The sequence below is a fragment of the Oncorhynchus mykiss genome, chromosome 30, assembly GCF_057628025.1.
Source record: "Oncorhynchus mykiss isolate SJ-2025 chromosome 30, ASM5762802v1, whole genome shotgun sequence".
Classification (NCBI taxonomy): domain Eukaryota; kingdom Metazoa; phylum Chordata; class Actinopteri; order Salmoniformes; family Salmonidae; genus Oncorhynchus; species Oncorhynchus mykiss.
This window is the reverse complement of record NC_143051.1, coordinates 18,494,469-18,518,135: the sequence shown is the minus strand read 5'-3', so window position 1 is coordinate 18,518,135 and position 23,667 is coordinate 18,494,469. Positions and strand designations below refer to the sequence as shown.

Genomic DNA, 23,667 nt, shown 5'->3' with positions numbered 1-23,667 from the left:
TGTCGATGTGGATGGAGGTGTGCTCAGCCCTCCATTTCCTGTAGTCCATGATCAGCTCCTCTTGCATGTTGAAGGAGAGGTTGTTGTCCTTGCACCACACTGTCAGGTCACTGACCTCCTCCCTGTAGGCTGTCTCATTGTCGTCAGTGATCAGGTCTACCACCGTCGTGTTGTCATACCTTGTCAGAATGTGTTCATGTGTAAAAAAAAAAGAATGTCTTCAACAGCAAATAGTAATGTCTCAGATGGCTTTCTGTGTAGTGTTGTTTTATCTTAAAGGGACATTTCTACATGTTTCTACTTCATATTCATCATCTCCAACACACCAGAACATACAGGATGTGAAAAGGTTAAAGAAGGTGACAGGTTAAAGAAGGGTTTTTAAGCCTTGAGACAATTGAGACATGGATTGTGTATGTGTGCCATTCAGAGGGTGAATGAGAAAGACAAAAGATTTAAGTGCCTTTCAACGGGGTATGGTAGTAGGTGCCAGTCGCACCAGTTTGTGTCAAGAACTGCAACGCTGCTGGGGTTTTCACGCTCAACAGTTTCCTGTGTGTATCAAGAATGGTCCACCACCCAAAGGACATCCAGCCAACTTGGGGGGGGGGGGGGGGCTCAATATTAGGAAGGTGTTCCTAATGTGTGTTATACTCAGTGTGTAAGACATTTTAAAACAGAATGCATTGATTTTGTGTGCGCTGGATTCCCTGCTTTTGCTCGGAGAAAGATTTCTTTGGACAAGGTTAAGGAATGCTAAAATAAGCAATGCCAATGGCATGCTGCTTCCTTGGAAGACAAACGCCACAGTCGCACTGACTTGGTTGAAAGGAAAGTAGGGCGTGGCGCTATCCATCTAGAATGAAAGCTTTGTCAGGAATAGGAGTGTTGAACACTACTCGACACAGTTGATCGAATGTCTCAAGATACAGTTTAGGAGAAATGTGTGTCCACTGGCCCTGCCTTACCTGTAGCTAAACAGTGATTGCTACCAGGCCACTTCACGCTTCTTCTTCATGTCATCATTGTCATTGGCATGGTCCCTTTTATTACTGTGTCGGTTACAAGTGTGCTATGTTATCAGACCCCAGATGTAGGACTTTGCAACTTCAAAACATGGCTATTGAACTTGACATGTGTGTCACATTTTCGTAACTCTATTGATTATTATTATGATATTGTATTGTATACATTTGATGTTATCATATTATTTAGAGTTGATATTATTGTAAAGTATGCATTTCGCCTGTTCTTTACAAAGCATGTGGACAAATATCATATGATTTGAAAGTCCTGGGAGTCTGTGAGTAGGCTTCTTACCGGCTACTCGTTTCATCAGCTGATTCACAAAAACACACACATACAGCTTTTTATCCCCAAAAACTTCCTGACAACTCAGTCTTTATTAGATTTCCCCCCTGTGTACATATTCAAATGACATTCTCATTATGTCTATACAATTGTTATTTTACAATCTTTTCGACCAATGTAGATCACACGTTTTTAGTACTTTCTCTAGATTTGTTTTGTATACCTTATCAAAGACATTGTTGCGTCATTAAACGTATGTACACTTCATTTTGTATAAATGACCTAATGTTTTTCATAATTTAAAAAACGAATGTTGAGCTGTGAGTCAGTCTGAGTTATTTTTCAAATGTAGCAGCTGTTATCAGTTAGAAGGACAACGTGCCAATTGAGCTTTCTGTCAAGGACTGAGACATCAATGCATCATACGAAACCAGTAGGAACCCTGCAGAAACATAGCAAACCTACAATGACTGAATTAAAAAACGGACTTCTGGTATTCTCAAGGGCATTGTAAGAGAACATAGTGACCATTTTATCAGTATGCTAGTTGATACGACAGGAGTGTAACTACATAAAATGTTTTTAACAAAAAACAAAGTTGACATTCTTCATGATTCAATGTCCAACTACCAAAAAAACAATACAGTCAAAAAGTGGGTAAAAATGTACACCAAAAAAAGTAGAATAATTTAATTTTATCCTCATAGACATTGCACACACCTTCACCATTTTGAGTGGCAAAAGAGGGTTAAGGAACTTAAGAGCAACATTTGACTAAAGTTTTTGTTGATATTGCTTGTTGTCAGTTTTCTGTGAGATTCACCATGATGGGTCTGCAATGAAAGGAGACGGAATGTGAAATGATTATATATATTATTTCAATGTACAGGATACCTCTCCTCTCATTAGTAAGTACAAATCAATGGGCTTTAGGTACCTATCAAAATGTCTGATTCCATCCACAGCGTGCTGTGGGCTCAACCCACAGGGCTAAGACTGGGCTGCCAGGGCGGTGGCAGCAGCATCAGCGGCTGTAAATCAAATTCGATATACAGTACATAGAAGTGAATACAACAGCATCTGACTGCATCATACCGTACTATAAATGTATGTCAGAGTGAGAGACGGGTCAAATAAGTATGTAATGGAAATGTAAAATGTACGCACATAAAATGGATGCACACATGACTAAGTCCCTTTGGATAAAAGCGCCTGTTAAACTGCATATATTATTATATATTAAAGTGCTGACATGGTTTGGTGTGTTGCAGTGTTTTGCTGACCTTACCCTGCGAGGCGCCCTGTGTCATGTCATCCTGTTGGTCTGGTTGGTCCAGAATGTCAGCTGGAACTGCCGAGAGAAAAAAAAACACATTTATTCCAATAACTGTCAGTCGTCTGTGTGTTGCTCTGTCACTTCCTCATACTTGTCATTCCCAGCTCATCATGTGCTTTGGATAAATATGTGTGTGTGTGTGTGGGGGGGGGGGGGGGATTTAGCACAAAGCAATTTAGCACAAACACAGCCAGTACTCCACACCAAACCTCTGGTGAGTTCATTAGAGTTGTTTATCTAACTGGTCTAGCCACAGCAAAGTGCCCTGGATTCCTGTGTACGCGTGTGTGTGCGTGTTTGTGTGTGCGTACGGGCGGATTCATGTTTGTGTCTGCATAGTGTCTATTGATGTGAGCTGTGGGAGGCATCAGGCAGGGCAGTCCTGTCTCCTCTCTTACCTTCAGTTGCCTCGACAACCGAGTCCATCTCACCAGACTTCATTATCTCTGTTCAAACAAACAGACATCTGATCAGAAAAGTCACAAGGACAAAAGATGTGTTTATTTTGTGGCTCGTTGACTGAGTTGACTGGTGAACACAAATGCACTGTTTCTTCCCCTGGTGAGGAAGCCTTGGAATGCTTGGTCCTTACATTGGTAACTACCCCAAGAAGTAAGTCCGTTTTGGGCCTTACCTTCTGAATCTGGAGTCATTGTTTCTTCCCCATCTATCTCATCGACAACTGAGAAAAAAAACACGAATCAGCCTTGTTTTTACTATTTCAATTAATATTACAGACATATGAGAAAAATAAATGATTTAAAATATTTTTTTTTAGGACATATGTGTGAAATAAAATAAATGGCCAAACAATGTATTTTTTTAATGCATTTTGTAATGTATTTTAATCCATGAAATACATGTGTAAATGTATTTGGATTACATACATTATTTAGAATACATACATTTGTATGGCCAATGTTTTTTATTTCACATGCATTTAAAAAAAACAATTAATCCTCGTTGGTCTCATCCTCATCTAAAGAACAGATTCATATACATTATGTTGAGCCACAATAATGAATTTGAATGTCACAACAGCTAAAGAACAAGCCATTTGAAAGCCCCAGTGATATTATTCAGGATCAGAGGAAATAAACCTGTGTGTGAATCTGCGCCTGGCTCTGCATCCGATTCAGATTGGTCATCCACTGAGTCTATGAAAATAAAATGATGGACCGTTTGACATAGATCAGCTGAAAAACAGGCAAGGTGATTACGTGACACACAAGATAGAGAGACTTACCAGAGGCATCCTTGTCCACATCATCCTTGTCCATATCATCTTTGTCCATATCATCCTTGTCCATATCTTCTTTGTCCATATCATTCTTGTCCTTATCATCTTTGTCAGACTCAGCATCGTCAGAATCTATATCAGAAAGAAGTGTTTCAGTTACCACAATATAATACCATTGTCACGAACAATACTACACCATCTTTTACATGGAATCACATATGTACTTTTCATTATTAGCTGTTTTTCCTGACCACATGACCTGGCCTAATTATTAGCTAAATTTCTATGGTTTTGTAGTGGTAAACTCACCTTTGGGCTCTTTCATCATGCTATCATCAGTGTCCTCTTCACTGTCATCCTCTTGTGGTTCAGGGGCATCGCTGGTCCCAATGTCCTTTTTACTGTTGGAGTCTGGTTCAGCCTCACTTTCATCCACACTGTCCTCCTGACTGTCGGACTCTATTGTTTTTAGTGTCCTCTCCTCCTCTGCCTCCTCCAACTCCTTCTCTTTCTTTGCCTCCTTCTCCAGCTCCTCCTCCTCAGAATCCTGTGGATGCTTAAAATCTTGCCTCCCTACAGGGCTTCCCTCCTCGATGCTGTCTTCAGGGCCGGGCTTCTGGTCCCCCACATCACTCCCCTCCTCCATGTCTGATGCTACAGTCTCCTCCTGGCTGCCAATCACTCCTCCCTCCTCCAGGTTAATTTCCTGCTGCTCTAGTTCCTCCCTGGGGACCTGGATCATCTCATCGCTGTCATCATTGCTGTTGTCTGCGCTGTCTCTGTTTTTCTTATCATCTTTGTCTGGTTTGTCGTCTTCGGTGGTGTCCTTGCTGTCATCTGAGTCGTTCTTAACGTCTTTCTCTGGCCTGTCATCGTCTGTGTCAGAGTCTGAGTCTGCAGCGCCTTGTTTGCTGTCGCTGTCTGCCGCTTCCTCTGTCTGTGTGTCTTCTGCATGGGCCTTACCATCTAGTTCAGTGTCCTTATCCTCATCACTGTCATCTTTGTCTGTGGCAGCATCTGCAGACAAGTGAGAGTGTTAAGACATCCTGGTATGAATAGGGTTCTGTTAGGGCAGGTATTCCCAAACCCCCAGGGATACGCACAATGCCGTCGGGGGTATGCCAAATAAAAATGTGATTCACATTTTTTTTTTAAATATATATATATATATATATATTTTAAAACTTTTTTTTCTTTTCACATTTTCAAACCGTCCATTTATATTTTCCAACGGGGCTAAACATTTGGTAATACTTTTTCTTGCCTGAGTTGCCTCGTTTCACTGCCAAAAATAAAATGTAACCATCTAGTGTTCAGCGAAATAACAACAAAGTCAAATACAGTTAGCCTAGTCAAATAATTAACATCCAATCACATTAACCGTTACTCGCTCGCTGGAATTAAACTAACGGTCCGTATGTAGCCAAACGTAGCTGCTGCTCATGTTGGTATCTGTACTGATGGCGCAAAAGCCATGACAGGGAGACATAGTGGAGTGGTAACGCGCGTGCAAGCAGTTGCTCCCAACACCACTTGTGTACACTGCAGCATCCACCGAGAGGCTCTTGCTGCCAAGGGAATGCCTTGAAAAACGACAGCTTGAAAAACGTTTTGGAAACTAAAAGTTAAAATGGTTAACTTTAAAGCAAGGCCCCTGAACTCTCATGTATTTTCTGCACTATGCAATGATATGGGCAGTGACCATGTAACGCTTTTACAACATACAGAAATGCGCTGGTTATCAAGGTGCAAAGTATTGACACGTTTTTTTTAAATTGAGAGACGAGCTTAAAGTTTTCTTTACTGACCGTCATTTTCACTTGTCTGACCACTTGCATGATGACAAGTTTCTCACAAGACTGAAACTAGGATTACAGGGACTCTCTGCAACTATATTCAATGTGCGGGACAAAATTGAGGCTATGGTTAAGAAGTTGGAGCTCTTCTCTGTCTGCATTAACAAGGACAACACACAGGTCTTTCCATCATTGTATGATTTCTTTGTGTGCAAATGAACTCAAGCCTTCGGACAATGTCAAATGTGAAATAGCGAAGCACCTGAGTGAGTTGGGTGTGCAATAACGCTGGTACTTTCCCGAAACAGATGACACAAACAACTGTATTCATTATCCCTTTCATGCCCTGCCTCCAGTCCAATATCTGAACAAGAGAGCCTCATCGAAATTCCAACAAGTGATTCTGTGAAAATGTCATTTAATCACAAGCCACTTCCAGATTTCTGGATTGGGCTGCGCTCAGAGTATCCTGTCTTGGAAAATCGTGCTGTTAAGACACTGATGCCCTTTGCAACCACGTACCCATGTGAGAGTGGATTCTCGGCCCTCACGAGCATGAAAACGAAATACAGGCAGACTTATGTGCATCCTTTCAAGCACACCCTTCTCATTAACCTGTCGTGCGTTATTCACAATTTTCGATTAACAAATAAGGTTTTGTATGTAAGGTGGTTAAATTAAGATCATAATTATTGATTATTATTATATTATTATTTGTGCCCTGGTCCTATAAGAGCTCTTTGTCACATCCCACGAGCCAGGTTGTGACAAAAACTCACACCCATTCTTATGTTTAATAAATGTATCGTATAATGTGTGTGTGGCAGGCTTACAATGATGGCAAAAAACAAATTTGAGAGTTCGTTGACCCTGGTGCTAGAGGGGGTACGCAGCTGGAGGTTGAATGTTTGAAGGGGTACGGGACTATAAAAAGTTTGGGAACTACTGTGTTAGGCTATATGAAGTAGAATATGTAGAACCAAGTGAGAACAAGAGAGATCCTAGTATTGAGCCTTTTGGGAGGCCAGTGGTAAGACCTACCCTATCATGACCCTTGGGTGAGAGACTAACGTAACCTTCAATGAGCACACTCCCCTGCAGAGTCGTTATCTAACGTTTTTTCTTCATCTGCGGCATCCTTTTCATCTGCACCAAGAGGATGCAGATGAGAAGGAAGTCAAAAACAGGTTTATGACCAACTGAAGGATAGAACAGCTCAAAATGACAGTTTCCCAGACAATCAATGTCCAGTTCAAAAATGTCAACTAAACACACCTGCATCACTCTTGTCGTCACTCTTGTCATCATCTTTGTCCGTCTCTGTGGCCTCATCCATGTCATCACTGGTCACATCTACAATAACACATGATTTATGTCATCAAACTGCCGTAACCTATTATTTGATGTCTTTGAATTGCCAATGAACCTGTCTAGTACAACATTACAATAAAACCTTGATGTTGTTCTTCATACTTACCAGCAGAGTCAGCTTGCACGTCTGTCAGCACTTCATCTTGAAAAGATAATCATATTTTCATTAGACAGGATAACGTATTGTCTACTTATCAATGCTTTGAATGGGGGATCAGTGCATGTGTGTCAGAACTGTCACAATGTCTGCTTTAAACACATTTTACCTGTGGAGTCACTTCTTGGGGACTCTGTGGAGTCACTTCCTGGAGACTCTGTGGAGTCACTTCCTGGAGACTCTGCGGAGTCACTTCCTGGAGACTCTGCGGAGTCACTTCCTGGAGACTCTGTGGAGTCACTTTCTGGAGACTTATCCACACCTGCCGAGTCTGAAATCATAATTTAATTAGCAACATAAATGTATTATATTTATTAATTAACAACATAGACCTGTTGATTTTTACAGCAATGTTTGTTACACGGATTATGTTTATTATAATGATAATGCTTGTTACAATGATAATGTTTGTTAGAATGATAATGTTAGTATGTTCTGATGATCTGTGAAGTTAGAGTTTGGTTATTGTGTAAGTAAGTCAGAGAGAATGGGTCTTACCCAAATCCTCTGTTGACACCTCTGTCGACACCTTCTCCCTGTCATCAGCACCATCTGTATCTGTGGTGAAGACAGACTAAATGAGTCAAAATTCAAACAATTTATGGCCGTTTTGTCATTGGTGAGTGTTATTGTGGCCCTAGTCTAGAATGAGTTCATTGTTTTAGGGTACGTCCCAAATGGCACCCTATTACCTATACAGTGCACTATAGTTGACCTATACTAAACAGTCCTGGGTCAGTATCCCGATTCCAATAACTGGGTGTATCACAATTCCAATACTTATTGTTGATCTGTCTATCTATTGATTGACGTATGTCAAGTCAAAATTATCATTCACAGTGATGAAGGACTTGAAGATTTAGGCTCAGTGGTTGTGAAGACTGCCATTGCTTTCTGTGCTGCAAGATGTGCCCTCACCTGGTATATCATAAGTGTCTACGGTCTCTGCCACAGCCTCAGAGGCATCTGAAAAAACAGATCATATTTGATCATGTACTGACAGTCATCATCAGCTCTACCCTACATCCCTCCATTAACGTAGCCATGTGGACTCAGCTAATAATGTAACCTAATGTAGAAGGAGTAAAAGAAACGCCTGAGTGGAGTTCCCACATCCACTTTTCTGCAGAAAAGGAAGCTAGGTTGAAGATAGCTGTATCCCTGAAAACAGGATGCATCCGGTTGTTGGCAACTCCACTCAAGGTGCTAGTAATGTAACAGTATTTCTGTATCATTATAATACTATGTATCAGATGAACTATCATTTTGTACTTTATTATATTACTATGTATCAGATGAACTATCATTTTGTACTTTATTATATTACTATGTATCAGATTAACTATCATTTTGTACTTTATTATATTACTATGTATCAGATGAACTATCATTTTGTACTTTATTATATTACTATGTATCAGATGAACTATCATTTTGTACTTTATTATATTACTATGTATCAGATGAACTATCATTTTGTACTTTATTATATTACTATGTATCAGATGAACTATCATTTTGTACTTTACTATATTACTATGTATCAGATGAACTATCATTTTGTACTTTATTATATTACTATGTATCAGATGAACTATCATTTTGTACTTTATTATATTACTATGTATCAGATGAACTATCATTTTGTACTTTATTATATTACTATGTATCAGATGAACTATCATTTTGTACTTTATTATATTACTATGTATCAGATGAACTATCATTTTGTACTTTATTATATTACTATGTATCAGATGAACTATCATTTTGTACTTTACTATATTACTATGTATCAGATGAACTATCATTTTGTACTTTATTATATTACTATGTATCAGATTAACTATCATTTTGTACTTTATTATATTACTATGTATCAGATGAACTATCATTTTGTACTTTATTATATTACTATGTATCAGATGAACTATCATTTTGTACTTTATTATATTTCTAGGTATGATAACTCTAGTCTAGAAGAATGTGCCTTTCATTTATCTTTGTTTTGACTAAAGTAACTGTTGTGTCCAAAAGAATGAGACAACTTTGACATTGGTTAGCAAGAACATCTCTCAAAACATATTGTTTCACTCACCAGCTGCATCCGTTGTATCTTGGCTGCCTGCTGCTTCAGCTGCATCTTAACATAATGACATTAATGTTATTGGAAGGTATGAAAATACTGTAGAATTTCCTACCTTGTTATTGAACATGATTACATAACCATACAGTAGTTTGGCCATCTATTTGCTGCTGATGTTAACTGCCACTAAAATGGTTTATTTGATTAATGCTTGACAATAGATGTATGGCTGCAGTATGTCTTCCCCCAGGTTTGTACAATTCGCACTTGAAAGTAGACAGACAGATGCAGTAACTATTGTAAAAAAAATATATATTTAAAAAGCACATTACAGCACAGCACAGGCCAGTGTGGCCTGGGGAAATAACAAATGCCATGCATTCTCATCATCACCATGGAAATAATTTTAGGGTGTGTCTGACTTTCTCTCACAGATTTTCACTCAGGCTAATGTGTGGCACGCAGTGCTGTGACACACGATAGAAGAATGCATCTGTACATCCTGCATTGTTATCAAATGATTTCGACCTTTTCCCTTAACCCTTATCATTGACCTTTGTGTATTTTGCTCCTAGGTCTCACCTGGGGCATCAGAGTCATCAGGATTGCCTGTAGTTTCCACGCTGGTATCTCTGTCTGTAGGACAAGGAAGGGTGAGTATGATGCACTCTGTGAAATCCCTAGTATAGTGTTTTTCATTGAATTCAAATGAATTGGTTTCTCACTGTTTGTGTCTGGGAATATATCACTGCTACTGGCATCTGATAAATGAAGAACAAACATCAGGTGAGTTGGAATTAGACGTTTGGCATTAGAAGTTTTAGCCATGGATTCTTCAGTACTAAAATCTGTCTGGGTAAGATTAATATTACCATGACATGTTTCCTTGGTAACTGGTTTTGATTGGGCTTACTGTCTTTCAGATAATGTATTCCTCTAAGACATGTGATGTAGTTTATAGTGGGTGTTAAAGCATGACAGTAAGTAAACAATGTGTTATGTCATGAGGAGGTTTGGGGAAGTGGGAAACATGGTTTTTGGCGAGCCTTGATATACCTTTGGCTTGGATTTGAGACCCCTTTGGTTTACAGTCTGAACATTTACTGTCTGGTCTAGAAAGCATTTGTTTAGCTCTGTTTCAGGGAGGGGGGGGGGGGGGGGGGGGGTGTTGTTATACTGTATGTGAGTATCCCCCATTGCAGGTCCTCTATAGGGGATAGTTAAGTGTTTTTTTATAGTCTTATACCAGGTCCATTTTGTATGCTCACCAATTATTTGCTGTAATTTTGATAATTATGGCTAATCAATGAGGTGTGTGTTTCTTACATTATAGTCTGAGCGGCTCAACAGGTGTTGTCAACAGACCCACACACACCCACACACACACACCCACACCCACACACACACACACACACACACACACACACACACACACACACACACACACACACACACACACACACACACACACACACACACACACACACACACACACACACACACACACACACACACACACACACACACACACTGACCTGGGGTGTCTGTTGTATCAGGTGAGGAATCCACTGCACCTAAAAACAAATCATGATCAACAGCTCAGCGTTCCTTCTCTCATGTTGAACTTTCTTCACTGGTAATGTGAGGGGAAATGTTTTACTTTCTTAGGGAATCGGCATATTCATTCTTGTTCTCTAATCTACAGAGTTGGTTTCCTTGAAAGTCTAGTTGAGTTGGTTCAACATCAATCACTCAAGATGACATTAACTTCTTCCTTGATGGAAAGATCCCCAGACCCAGACCCTCATACCTCCTGCTAGTTCTTTACTGGAATCAGTCCCATCTGTGGTCCCTGTGAACAACAGAGGATTTCTTATTAGTTCCCGTCTGTATAAAATGGTGCATACCTTGAGTGGTTAAGAAGGTATTAGGTAGGAGATACATTGGCGTCAGTACAAACCTGCGGAGACTCCATCCGGGCTCCCTGTGAGGCCTCCGCCATCTTTGTCACCTGAGACAAAAAAAAGTATCATAGCACCCCCTGCCAATGATCACCCAGCTAAGCCAATACCAAACTAGAAAACTAAGTATCTTAATGTATCCAATTATGCAACAGTCAAATGGTTTGACTTTTAGCACTGTTGAGGTTTCAGTTCATTGTTTTCAAATGGAAATGAAATAAAACGACAAAGCACATATCGGAAGCGATCCATACATAACCTGTATGTGTAGGCTTTGACTGGAGGGGTTGTCCGTGTGCTTACCTTTAAGGTGCACTAGCAAGGAGGCAGCTCTCTCTGAAACACACAGCACAAGGAATGGTGTCATTACACCAGCATAAACACTAGTTCAGACTGAATAGAAAACCACTTCTAATTAGCAAAGCTGATTAGCATGTACTTTTCTAACTGTTGTGGTGATTATGAATGTCATGATAAAACACAAATTACACATTACCATCATTGTCTGCCTCGGTTCCATCTGTCAAATAAATATGCATTAGATAGCATTAGGGGAGCATGATTAGTGGTTTGGGGAACTAGCTCTATTTGAATGGGTCATATATGAGGCCCACCCTACTCCTCTCTCTACCCCACATCAGGCAAAGGACAACAGACCTCTTTTGTGTCTCCACAGAGAGACCAGGGTTCTGATTACACTGCCATTGTGGAGAGGCAGAGGTCTCCCATTGTGATTCAATGAGATGGATGGAGGTGGCAGTATACATTGGAAAAGCCTCCTCACTTAAACATTATGTAATGGTCATCTCGGTTTATATATTTGCTCACTTTATGTTTGCAGTGTAGCTTAGAGTAGCTTAAACTGGATAACTGGAAAGGGGAAGCATGAAATGCGTAAACCATTGTTTTGTCACAGTGATGAATGAAATTAAACTGAAATAAAAACCATCGTCTAGACAACATCTTGTGCACATAACTATAAAATTGTCATTATTATTAAACTGTAGTTACTGATGGAAGAATTCTAAATTCACCCACATTTATATGATTTAGAAGAATGTTTACTTGAATGTTTTCTTACCATTAACAGGGGCTGAGATAGCAAGACCAGCCAAAGCAAAGATCAAAGGAACAATCAACAGTCTGTTAGAATAAGAACACAGAGATATAACTGGTCACTTCACTTTTTAAACAATAATTTAGTCAAACAGATAGTCTGTGTTCTCCTAGAAGCCATTTTAGTTTTTTTAGTGGCAGTGGAACATTTTAAAACCACTATTTGAGATTGGAAGGTTGCAGGAAATGTGTTTGCCCTGCTCATAGCATTATAACGCATGTGAATATATGTACCTTGCTGCAGGGAAAGGTTCTTATGTTCAACATATCTTATGGATAATTACTGATCACTAAAACCAATTAAAAGTTAATCAATGAAAAGTTGTTAGATTATGTACTTTATCTTTGTAATATAATGAAAAGTCAAACACAGGGTGTTTATTAAACATTTTGACTTTCTCAAATTCTGACTTCTCAAAAGCTTTTTAAAGACTGTCCAGAGTCCCATCATTTTATCTCGTACCACAATCATTATTGGGTTTTTATCCTATTGTTATTGGAGTTTAGAAATGAACAAGGAAATCTTAAATAAGAAAAAGAACTACATCTCCAACATATTGCGATCCACACAAAAACAATTAATTCAAATACCCCCTCTTGCCATCATTGAAATACCCAAAGCAGATGTAAACTTCTCAGGTTTCATTCTACATGTAGAGTGACAAATAAAACTTCCCCCAAGAATACAGATATATGTCCAAATAGATTGAGTAATTGTATAAATACCCGTACACACATGTAAGTTCAAAATAAATACCAAAAGCTAGCCATCCGTGTGTTAGTATTCACTTACCGTGACAACATTGTGATGGGATAGTTTAGCCAGTGGGGCAACACTCAGGTGTCTCTATAGTTTCCAGTAGGTCTACAGTCTGGCTGGAGGGAACCCAAGGGGTTTTATACTTTCACCACTCCCTCCGCTCCTAGGGGGCAGAGCCTGTGAGACACACAGAGAGACACAGGGGGCTTGCAGAGGAACATCATTGCACTCCTTTAAAATAAGGTTGAGAGAGGCTCTGACAACTTTGTTTGTGTTTCCAAACAGTGATCTGAATCAAGCCCCCATATCTCTCCCCTAAACATTCGGCCCCTCACACATACTCATAGGCTACACTCACCCCGCCCCCCTCTCAAAGTACCCAAACATATCACTTAGGTGTGTAGATCGTTTTGTTGTTTTATTTATTTTGTTTGCCCGTGATATTTTAATTGTGTTTCTCAAGTGAGCTGTGATTGGTGTGCTCTTCTGGGGAACAAAACACAGATGTGTGTTTAGGCAGGAAATGTTCTTGGATTTTAACCACGTGCTTACTCTGTGCTTTTTTCTTGGCATAGCAGGCTACTCGTAGACTACCTGCCTAGAAGTTATCTAGTGGTAAGGGTATGATGTAGCCAGATATAAAGTAGGTATGTTGTGATGTTTTTATGATGTGAACTGAGAGTCAATGGCAGTAGAGGAATGGGTTCTACAATGCTATTTATGAAGGTTATGGAATGCTCACCGACACAGGATGTTGAACATGTTGTCAAAAAAATGTAAGCTTCATCAAATCTGTCCCTAAAATCTTTACATCCTTGTCAGAGCTGAATGCCAGCCGGAGAGGAGGAGATTGTTGAGAGAACTTCAGTCTTTCTTTGTTTTACATTAGGCAGTAGAGAACCTTCTTACAAGGTTCAGTATGGTTGAAACAGTGAAGCAAACATCAAGGCAAATAGTGTGCCTTGATGTTACCATTTTTAAGAATGTTGTAACATATTTAAAGCTTTGTAACTTTTTGATGACGTTTTCTAGCAGTGTTGGGAACCTCTGTGATAGTCTAGGACTTTGTCCCACCCAATCAACTTTCAGTGACTTCATTAGTGAGGATTAGGATTTAGCATGTTACGTTTTGAGACTTTGACATAAAGATAAACCTGGACCAACATGGATAACTTTAGTATCATCTCTATGGGGAAAAAAAGTTGCTACATTATCACCCTTATCATTTCACTCCTCACAAGTTGCATCACAGACTTACACTCTCACTCTGAGGAAACTTTTAAAGCCAGTGTTGAAGAGAAAGGATAGTTTTTGTTTCGTAGTTCCAACCCAAACTCTTCTTGCATGCTTGTCAAATAACTCTTCTACTAACCTGATGAAAACATTCATTAAGACATTTTCACATGCAAGATACCCCACTGGCAGGATTATAATGGGTCTGGACTTTTTCTTATAGGTCAGATTTAACTCTCTTGAGGATTGGGGATTGACTGTTTCAGATGCTAATCTGATGCTAATGTTAACGTTTGTATGGTAATTAGGCGAATAGGTGATCACTGACGAAAAGCCAATAGATAGTTACTGTAACAGAATAGAAGATGACTAGCTAGCTTCCAATCATATTAACTCCCTGTTGTTAACTTTATAAACCTCTTTAGAAGTTTTTGTATTTATTTTTGGTAACACCAATATAAATACCAATATTTTTACATGTCTATTTTCAAAGGATAAAGCTAAGAACATTAACAACTTCATAGTTAAAAACACTGTAACAACTTCATAGTTAAAAACACTGTAACAACTTCATAGTTAAAAACACTGTAACAACTTCATAGGTAAAAAACACTGTAACAACTTCATAGTTAAAAAAACACTGTAACAACTTCATAGTTAAAAATACTGTAACAACATGGAAGAAAATGAAACGTATTCTACAAGAACCAATGTGACTTCCTAAAAACACAACCCTATGGAACATTCCTTGGATATCTTTTCAGAATTCACTGATAAATTGGTCCACATGGAAAACTAAAGGCATAGCAATTGTAAATGACATGGTAACAGGAAATACATTCATTTCCATGTCAGAATTAAAAAGTAATTTTGGACAGACCAATGTAGATAGTATCAGATACATGCCACATAAAAGTTATATATCACAAAATTTGGATTAGAAATGTTTTGGACAACCTTGAGGGAATCTTATTTGAATCAGAAAAGGATGTTAATTTGATAGGGAAAATAGACAAAACCTTGCAGAGAGCATATCCAACTGACAATCTCTTAAGAAAAAATATAAAATACTGGAACCAAGACTTCAGGAGAACTGATGTTGGCACAAGATGGAGGGAAAGTTGGAGCATAACTAACAAAATTACATTTAACAACAATGTACCCTTAATTCAGTATAAACCAATGTTAATTATACAAGAGACAAAATTCACAAATGCTACAGCACAACAGCAGAGTCATGTCTTAAGTGTAAAACTATTAATGACTCAATAATCCATGCTCTCTGGGAATGCTATAGTCTCCGGAAGTTGTGGGCGGAGCTAGAAAGTTGATATTCCAATGTAAACTTACTTTTAATTAGTCTGTCTGCATATTTCAAGACATGACATATAGGGATGTCGTGAGATACCCAATGGGTTGGACGATTCTCTTCTCATCACTCATCTTGAAACAACGTATACTGAAAACTATATAGGCTATATATAGATTGGGGTGGGTGTGCTTGTGTGCTAGTGTGTCTGGGCAGTTGTGATGTAATTGATGTTTGTTCGATGTTGTTGTTTGTATGTGTATGTTTTGTATTGTCTATAAAAGATTCAAAAACATTTTACAAAAAATGAAAAGGATAACTTTAGTATCATCTCTGTGGAAAAACAGCTCCTACATTATCACCCTTATCATTTCACTCCTCACGAGTTGCATCACAGACTTACACTCTCACTCTGAGGAAACTTTTAAAGCCAGTGTTGAAGACAAAGGATCATTTTTGTTTCTTAATTCCAACTGAAACTCTACTTGCATGCTTGTCAAATACAGTGGGGCCTTTAAAGTATTTAGTCAGCCACCAATTGTGCAAGTTCACCCAATTAAAAAGATGAGAGAGGTCTGTAATTTTCATCATATGTACACTTCAACTATGACAGACAAAATGAGAAAAACAAATCCAGAAAATCACATTGTAGGATTTTTAATGAATTTATTTGCATATTATGGTGGAAAATAAGGATTTGGTCACCTACAAACAAGCAAGATTTCTGGCTCTCACAGACCTGTAACTTCTTCTTTAAGAGGCTCCTCTGTCCTCCACTCGTTACCTGTATTAATGGCACCTGTTTGAACTTGTTATCAGTATAAAAGACACCCGTCTACAACCTCAAACAGTCACTCTCCAAACTCCACTATGGCCAAGACCAAAGAGCTGTCAAAGGACACCAGAAACAAAATTGTAGACCTGCACCAGGCTGGGAAGACTGAATCTGCAATAGGTAAGCAGCTTGGTTTGAAGAAATCAACTGTGGGAGCAATTATTAGGAAATGGAAGACATACGAGACCACTGATAATCTCCCTCGATCTGGGGCTCCACGCAAGATCTCACCCCGTGGGATCAAAATGATCACAAGAACGGTGAGCAAAAATCCCAGAACCACACGGGGTGACCTAGTGAATGACCTACAGAGAGCTGGGACCAAAGTAACAAAGCCTACCATCAGTAACACACTACGCCGCCAGGGACTCAAATCCTGCAGTGCCAGACGTGTCCCCCTGCTTAAGCCAGTACATGTCCAGGCCCGTCTGAAGTTTGCTAGAGAGCATTTGGATAATCCAGAAGAAGATTGGGAGAATGTCATATGGTCAGATGAAACCAAAATATAACTTTTTGGTAAAAACTCAACTCGTCGTGTTTGGAGGACAAAGAATGCTGAGTTGCATCCAAAGAACACCATACCTACTGTGAAGCATGGGCGTGGAAACATCATGCTTTGGGGCTGTTTTTCTGCAAAGGGACCAGGACGACTGATCCGTGTAAAGGAAAGAATGAATGGGGCCATGTATCGTGATATTTTGAGTGAAAACCTTCCATCATTGAAGATGAAACGTGGCTTTGTCTTTCAGCATGACAATGATCCCAAACACACCGCCCGGGCAACGAAGGAGTGGCTTCATAAGAAGCATTTCAAGGTCCTGGAGTGGCCTAGCCAGTCTCCAGAGCTCAACCCCATAGAAAATCTTTGGAGGCAGTTGAAAGTCTGTGTTGCCCAGCAACAGCCCCAAAACATCACTGCTCTAGAGGAGATCTGCATGGAGGAATGGGCCAAAATACCAGCAACAGTGTGTGAAAACCTTGTGAAGACTTACAGAAAACGTTTGACCTCTGTCATTGCCAACAAAGGGTATATAACAAAGTATTGAGATAAACTTTTGTTATTGATCAAATACTTATTTCCACCATAATTAGCAAATAAATTCATTAGAAATCCTACAATGTGATTTTCTGGAATTTTTTTTCTCATTTTGTCTGTCATAGTTGAAGTGTACCTATGATGAAAATTACAGGCCTCTCTCATATTTTTAAGTGGGAGAACATGCACAATTGGTGGCTGACTAAATACTTTTTTGCCCCACTGTAACTCTTCTACTAACCTGATGAAAACATTCATTAAGACATTTTCACATGCAAGATACCCCACTGGCAGGATTATAATGGGCCTTTGTATGCTCTGTTTCTTATAGGTCAGATTCAACTGCTGGGGGTTGACTGTTTCAGATGTTAATCTTAGGCTAATGCTAACCGCTTGTATGGTAAATAGGTGAATAGGTGATCACTGACGAAAGCCAATAGCTGGTTAGTATAACAGAATAGAAGATCATCAGCTAGTTTCTACTCCTATTAACTCCCTGTTGCTAACTTCGTTGGGTCGTCATTTTAGCATTGTAGTGGTAGAGGGCCACCATCAGCCCCCCATAGTTTACATAGAACTAAGGGGCTTTCCACCCTCGACTAGCGGGACTAAACTGCAGACCATGTTAGGAGCTAGTAACATAAGCATTTCGCTGTACCCGCTATAACATCAGCTAAACTGTGTTTGCAACGTTTGATTTGATTTAGTCAGATGGTAGAGGCTAATTGAAATGATTCGGTACCATTAATACATTTGGTACAGATGCTAACTTCAGAACAGGCTTCCCACCCTATAATAGCAGTAGGACTAAGCTTTAGACCATTCAACAGAGCAACAATCAGTCAGCCTGTGCAACAGATAAGCATTTGATATCTTTCTCTTTCGTCTTAGCTTCTTCCTGACTCTGATGTCTAACCCCCGGTAGATTTCCGGAACACCTTGATAGTCTTTCCTTGTTCTTTTTAAGTTACACAACATTTCAGTGGATGAACCTGTGAGTGAACTCAGGTTTTTTGCTGACCTGGTTGCTAGCTTGGCATTATCAAAACGAACTGCATCGTATCAGATTTAAATCTATTGAAATCTCTCGGAAAAAGGCTTTAATGTAAATAAGGGAGATTTCAGTGCCACATGCTGACCACTGGTGAAACGTCTCTGTTTACTGTGCAGTTTTTGAATGAAAATAGTTCCTGAAGTCTGTTGAGGAGGTATACTGTTGTGTAATGATGAGTCTTGTGATTGAACAATGAAGATAGTGTGGTGTAATGGATTCAATTGGGTTTCAGTGTCAATGGTCTCAAATCACATCTTTTGCCATATTTGCCATATTCAGTGGTTCATTAGTTGGCCTCAACACTACAGTATTAAAAAAATAGTTCACTTCCTTCCCAACATGGCTGTGGACTATCAAGTGTGAGGCATGACCTTACGAGTCTCCTTTTTTTCCAAAGGGAGCTTTTATGACATTTTCTAAATATGACATTGTAATGTCATCACAGCCAAAGGAGAGAAGGACATCAATTTACTCATTGCAGCTTCATCGACAAGTTCTTTGCAATGAATGCAATGTATTGATTTATGCGTCAACACTCTTGACGCTTATCTCTTTGCATTGAATGCAACGTATTGACTCATGTGTCAATACTGTTGATGCATATCTTTTCAAATCCAATCAAAGTTTATTAGTTGGGTACACAGATCTGAAGGGATTATAGCAGGTGCAGTGAAATGCTTATGTTACTAGCGGCAACAGTGTGTCTCCCAATACAATACAAATACAGAAATCAAAACAAGAAATCAAGATATGACAGAACGAGTCCAATTAACAAAAGTAGATATGTTAGAGTGAGCATGTCTCAGAATCCAGAATATAAATATGTGGTGTGTATAGATAGGATATGATTTGGAAGGAAATTGGTACGTACATTAGGATGAGGATGAGAAATGTCAAGAATACAGTACATACATACACAGTGAGTAAACAACAGAAACCGAATATGAGGTGACCAGCATTCAATGAGTCTATATATATATATATATATGCAAATATATATATATATATATATATATGGGGCATTAGTCTCAAGGTGCAGGGCTGAGTACTGGGCAGGTAGCCCACTACTGATGGCTGTTCAACAGTCTGATCGCATTAAGATAGAAGTCGTTTCTCAGTCTTTCGGTCCCAGCTTTGATGCACCTGTACAGTCTCTGCCTTCTAGATGGTAGCAGGGTGAACAGGCCCTGGCTCGGGTGCCTGAGGTCCTTCATGATCTTCTTGGCCTTGACACGTGGTGCTGTAGATGTCCTGGAGGGCAGGCAGCCTGTCCCTGTGATGCTTTGGGCTGACCGCACCACCCTCTGGAGAGCCATGTTGTTGAGGGTGGTACAGTTTCCGTACCATGTGGTGATGCAGCACGACAGAATGCTCTCAATGGTACATCTATAGAAGTTTGTAAGGGTCTTAGGGGCCTTGCCGAATTCCTTCAGCCTCCTGAGGTTGAAGAGGTGCGGTTGCGCCTTCTTCACCGTAATGTATTGACTTATGCGTCATGGTCTTTCTTTGTATTAACAATGATACCATATTGGGAGACCTAGATGTCAGTTCAACGTCTAGTTTTGATTTACATTTCATTCACTTGTCAAACATGAAACAACGTTGAATCAGCCAGTTTGTGCCCAGTGGGAAAGGCCATATGTATTTTTCATCACATTTAAAAAGAACATTGTGGCCTATGGAGGATGGAGTTGTTTTTATGTCATGATTTTTATGTCATGATGTATTAAGTCATGATGTATTCGTCATGGCTCTTCATTTGGTTATGGCTGATATCAGGAACAAATGATACATGTGTGGGGAGAACAAATCCCTCTTTTCAACTCAAGTCATGTAGCGCTAGTTCCTCTTTGTAAACAGACTACTTACCTGTGAATGTGCAGCTTCGTAAGGAAAGACTGCCCTTCAGTAGCCATGCTCTCTACAGCTGCAGTCACAACAGGCCTGGGCGGAAAACAGAGGACAAAGTGAGGTCTCAGGAAACTGGGGTTGATGGATCCAACAAAAGAGAAAGGTAAATCTTGAAGACAGACACCTCTGTTAAAAGATGGAGGCCATTCAGTGAAAGTGCAAGCATGGTAACCAGCCAAACTCTTTCCATTGCTCTGTGTTTCTTAAACTTTTTTATTCACAGTTGGAAGCTGGTGGTATGCATACAAACTGCTCTTAATGAGAGAGAAAGAGAAAGAGAGAGCGAGAGATTACTCAGAACTTGGTAAAACCCAAACCCTGTATATAATTGACAGAATATACAGGCTACAGTTCCCCTAATATACTGTACATAGTATTGGTTAACAAGAATCCCACATCTTTATAGGCCTAACTAATACACTTAGCTGACTAGGTGATGGTGGAGAACCCACTACTCTACTACAACTTCTTACCAATGTCTGTGTTGTTGAGTGTCAATAGCAACCGTGTTGGGTGGTTGAAGCATGCCTCTAGCCTGAGAGAAAATAAGGTGCCGGTTTTCTGACTAATGCCCTCCTCTTCTCCCAAGCACTAGGCCTAATTGTACTTACCTCAGTGTCTGTGTTTAATGATGGTGAAGTCACACAGAGAGCAACTGGTTAGCCTATTTATATTTTAAGGTCCTCAGTGAGTGATAGACCTTTCTGAAGTTTGTGTTTGGCCTGGTCTCTAAAAGGCTATCAAACAGTTGTTGTTGTTGTCATGTTGTGTTGCTACCATGCTGTGTTGTCATGGGTTGCTGCCTTGCTATGTTGTTGTCTTAGGTCTCTCTTTATGTAGTGCTGTGTTGTCTCTCTTGTTGTGATGTGTGTTTTGTCCTATAATTATATTGTATTTTTTATTTTATTCTTAATCCCAGGCCCCTGTCTCCGCAGGAGGCCTTTTGCATTTTGCTAGGCCGTCATTGTAAATAAGAATTTGTTCTTAACTAACTTGCCTAGATAAAGGTTACACTGTTTTTTAAAAACAGGCCTAATACAAAATAAAATCTGATTTATTATGTGTTCATCCTTGTTTCATTTGGATTCACTGTGTTTAGTCTTGTGAAACGTAAGCACAACAGACACCGTCTTACTAACATGAGTGGAAAAAAATCACTCGGGTAATATCTCACTTGTCTGCAATCCTTCTCAGGAGCAGCAGGGAGCAGCACTGATGCCTCCATCCGATGAACTGTGCACTAGCTCATAGACAGGACGTAACCCTAGCAGAACTTTATAGTAGCCACATCCTTTTCTAAATTCAGTTCAGAATTGGGTCCCTACAAAAACCTGGACAAGACAACATGCAGGAGATGGTCCTGTGTCAGTTTGACATGTGACTGATATTTTAGAGAGCATGTTCACGTGATCCTTTTTCATGTAAGTGATGTGAAAGACTGTTGCTGTGAGCAACCGAGCGTCTTTGTCTTTCTGGCACCTAGTGTCTGTGAGGGACGCCTTTGAATGACGCAGCACATCAGAGACAACAGACAGACCTTAAACTGCTTTAAAGTGGTTGTGTTCAGAGTCTGTACTGAGTTTAAGTGATGCTGCTGTAACTTTAGCTAGTCGGTTCACCTTTAAAGCCGTTTCAGGATGCAGCCAATCCAAGTCGTAGCAAAGATGCGTTCAAAGATGCAAAGTACGTTGAATTGTTCCCTATATTGACATTAGGCAGTATATGCTAGGTTTGTCGTTAACATCTTTCAAATATTGCAAACCTTTACAACAGTTCATGAAACATTAAAACACAACTAAGAAACACACTGAGGTAGTACAGCATGATTGACATAGAGCTTTCGCTTCACTGAGTTATACCTGCAACAGAGGGCGTTTTGTGGTTGCAGGGAAGTGGGGGGGGAACCCAGCAAAGGAAGGTGACACCGGAGACCAGTGAACCATAAAAGGTCGATAGAATCTAGAGGAACTGGGCTGAGTGTTGTTTTGTCTTGCCGGTGTGTGGGTGTCACTCTAGAAGTCAAACCCCTCACAGAAAACATAAGAGGGAGGATGGAGTGGAGGATTATGGGGAGGGGAGGTAGCCTTAATGCCTCATAGAATAGGCTTGGAGGGTTGAGCTCTATAACCTTCTTGCATGGTGGTGTGGGATTCAGCTGAGAGAGAAAATAGACCCTGGTTGCCTCTCTCTGAGGACGGCTGCCTGGGGCCGGGCCGGATCCAGGGGCTTATCCATCCGAGAAGGGCTCTTGCAGGCCCCAGAAGTTGAATGTATCGGGCTGCAGGGGTGTCCAGTAACTTGGTGGGTATCCACTTCAGTGTAAGACTAAGAGTGGTCTGACCATTATGGGGGAATAGAACAGGTAATGCTGTTGTTGTATTGATGGTTCATAACTCTGATTAGTGTGGGGATTGGAAGTGGGACAATATTTCATGTTGCTGAAAAACCCTTTTACACTAGAAGGGACCTTGAGCAGGGTTACCCTCTGTCTGTGCATTCACACAGGTAATGGGGTTACTAAAGTCAAGTATACACCAAGAGGGTAGTTTGGGAAATGTTATTCTGATGTACACTGAGTGTACAAACTTTAGGAACACCTGCTCTTTCCATAACATAGACTGACCAGGTGAATCCAGGTAAAAGCTATGAGCCCTTATTGATGTCACTTGTTAAATCCACTTCAATCAGTGTCGATGAAGGTAAGAGGTCAGGTTGTATGCCTTGAGACAGTTGCGACAAGGTTTATGTCCGCAATTGTGTATGTCCGCCATTCAGAGGTTGAATGGGCAAGTCAAAATATGTAAGTGCCTTTGAACAGGATATGGTAGTAGGTGCCAGGTGAACTGGTTCGAGTGTGTCAAGAACTGCAACACTGCTGGGTTTTCCACGCTCAACAGTTTCCTGTGTGTATCAAGAATGGTCCACCACCCAAAGGACATCCAGCCATCTTGACAAAACTGTGGGAAGCATTGGAGTACACATGGCCCAGGATCCCTGTGGAAAGCTTTTGACACCTTGTAGAGTCCATGCCCCAAAGTATTGAGGCTGTTCTGAGGGCAAAAGGTGGTGCAACTCAATATAAGAAAGGTGTTCCTAATGTTTTGTACACTAAGTGTATATTAGGACATACCGTATGTTCTGTCCTTATCCTCCTC

General features: G+C 40.0%; 1 protein-coding gene across 2 annotated transcripts; it reads right to left on the bottom strand.

Annotated features, from left to right (window-relative positions):
* Positions 1-1,367: 1,367 nt before the first annotated feature.
* On the bottom strand, positions 1,368-13,366 carry LOC100170213 (otolith matrix macromolecule-64). 2 transcript variants are annotated; one of them, XM_090227418.1, is made up of 23 exons: positions 13,168-13,366; positions 12,340-12,401; positions 11,755-11,778; positions 11,562-11,594; positions 11,258-11,308; positions 11,108-11,149; positions 10,833-10,871; positions 10,023-10,058; positions 9,880-9,933; positions 9,310-9,348; positions 8,130-8,177; positions 7,710-7,769; positions 7,321-7,482; positions 7,161-7,196; positions 6,959-7,036; positions 4,197-4,904; positions 3,894-4,019; positions 3,748-3,804; positions 3,282-3,329; positions 3,046-3,093; positions 2,600-2,662; positions 2,249-2,342; positions 1,368-2,144 (listed from the first exon to the last, which is right to left on the bottom strand). In XM_090227418.1, the coding sequence occupies exons 1-22, from the start codon at positions 13,176-13,178 to the stop codon at positions 2,302-2,304; spliced, it is 1,866 nt and encodes a 621-aa protein (XP_090083544.1). In that variant the 5' UTR covers positions 13,179-13,366; the 3' UTR covers positions 1,368-2,144; positions 2,249-2,301.
* Positions 13,367-23,667: the final 10,301 nt, after the last annotated feature.

What these genes read in the sequence shown, in the direction of transcription:
- LOC100170213 (XM_090227418.1), bottom strand. An exon ending in TGATGACTCTGATGCCCCAG is followed by an intron (nt 9,349 to 9,879) that starts GTGAGACCTAGG and finishes GTTAAGATGCAG; the next exon opens with CTGAAGCAGCAGGCAGCCAA. An exon ending in TGACGACAAGAGTGATGCAG is followed by an intron (nt 4,905 to 6,958) that starts GTGTGTTTAGTT and finishes ACTTGTCTGCAG; the next exon opens with ATGCTGCCACAGACAAAGAT.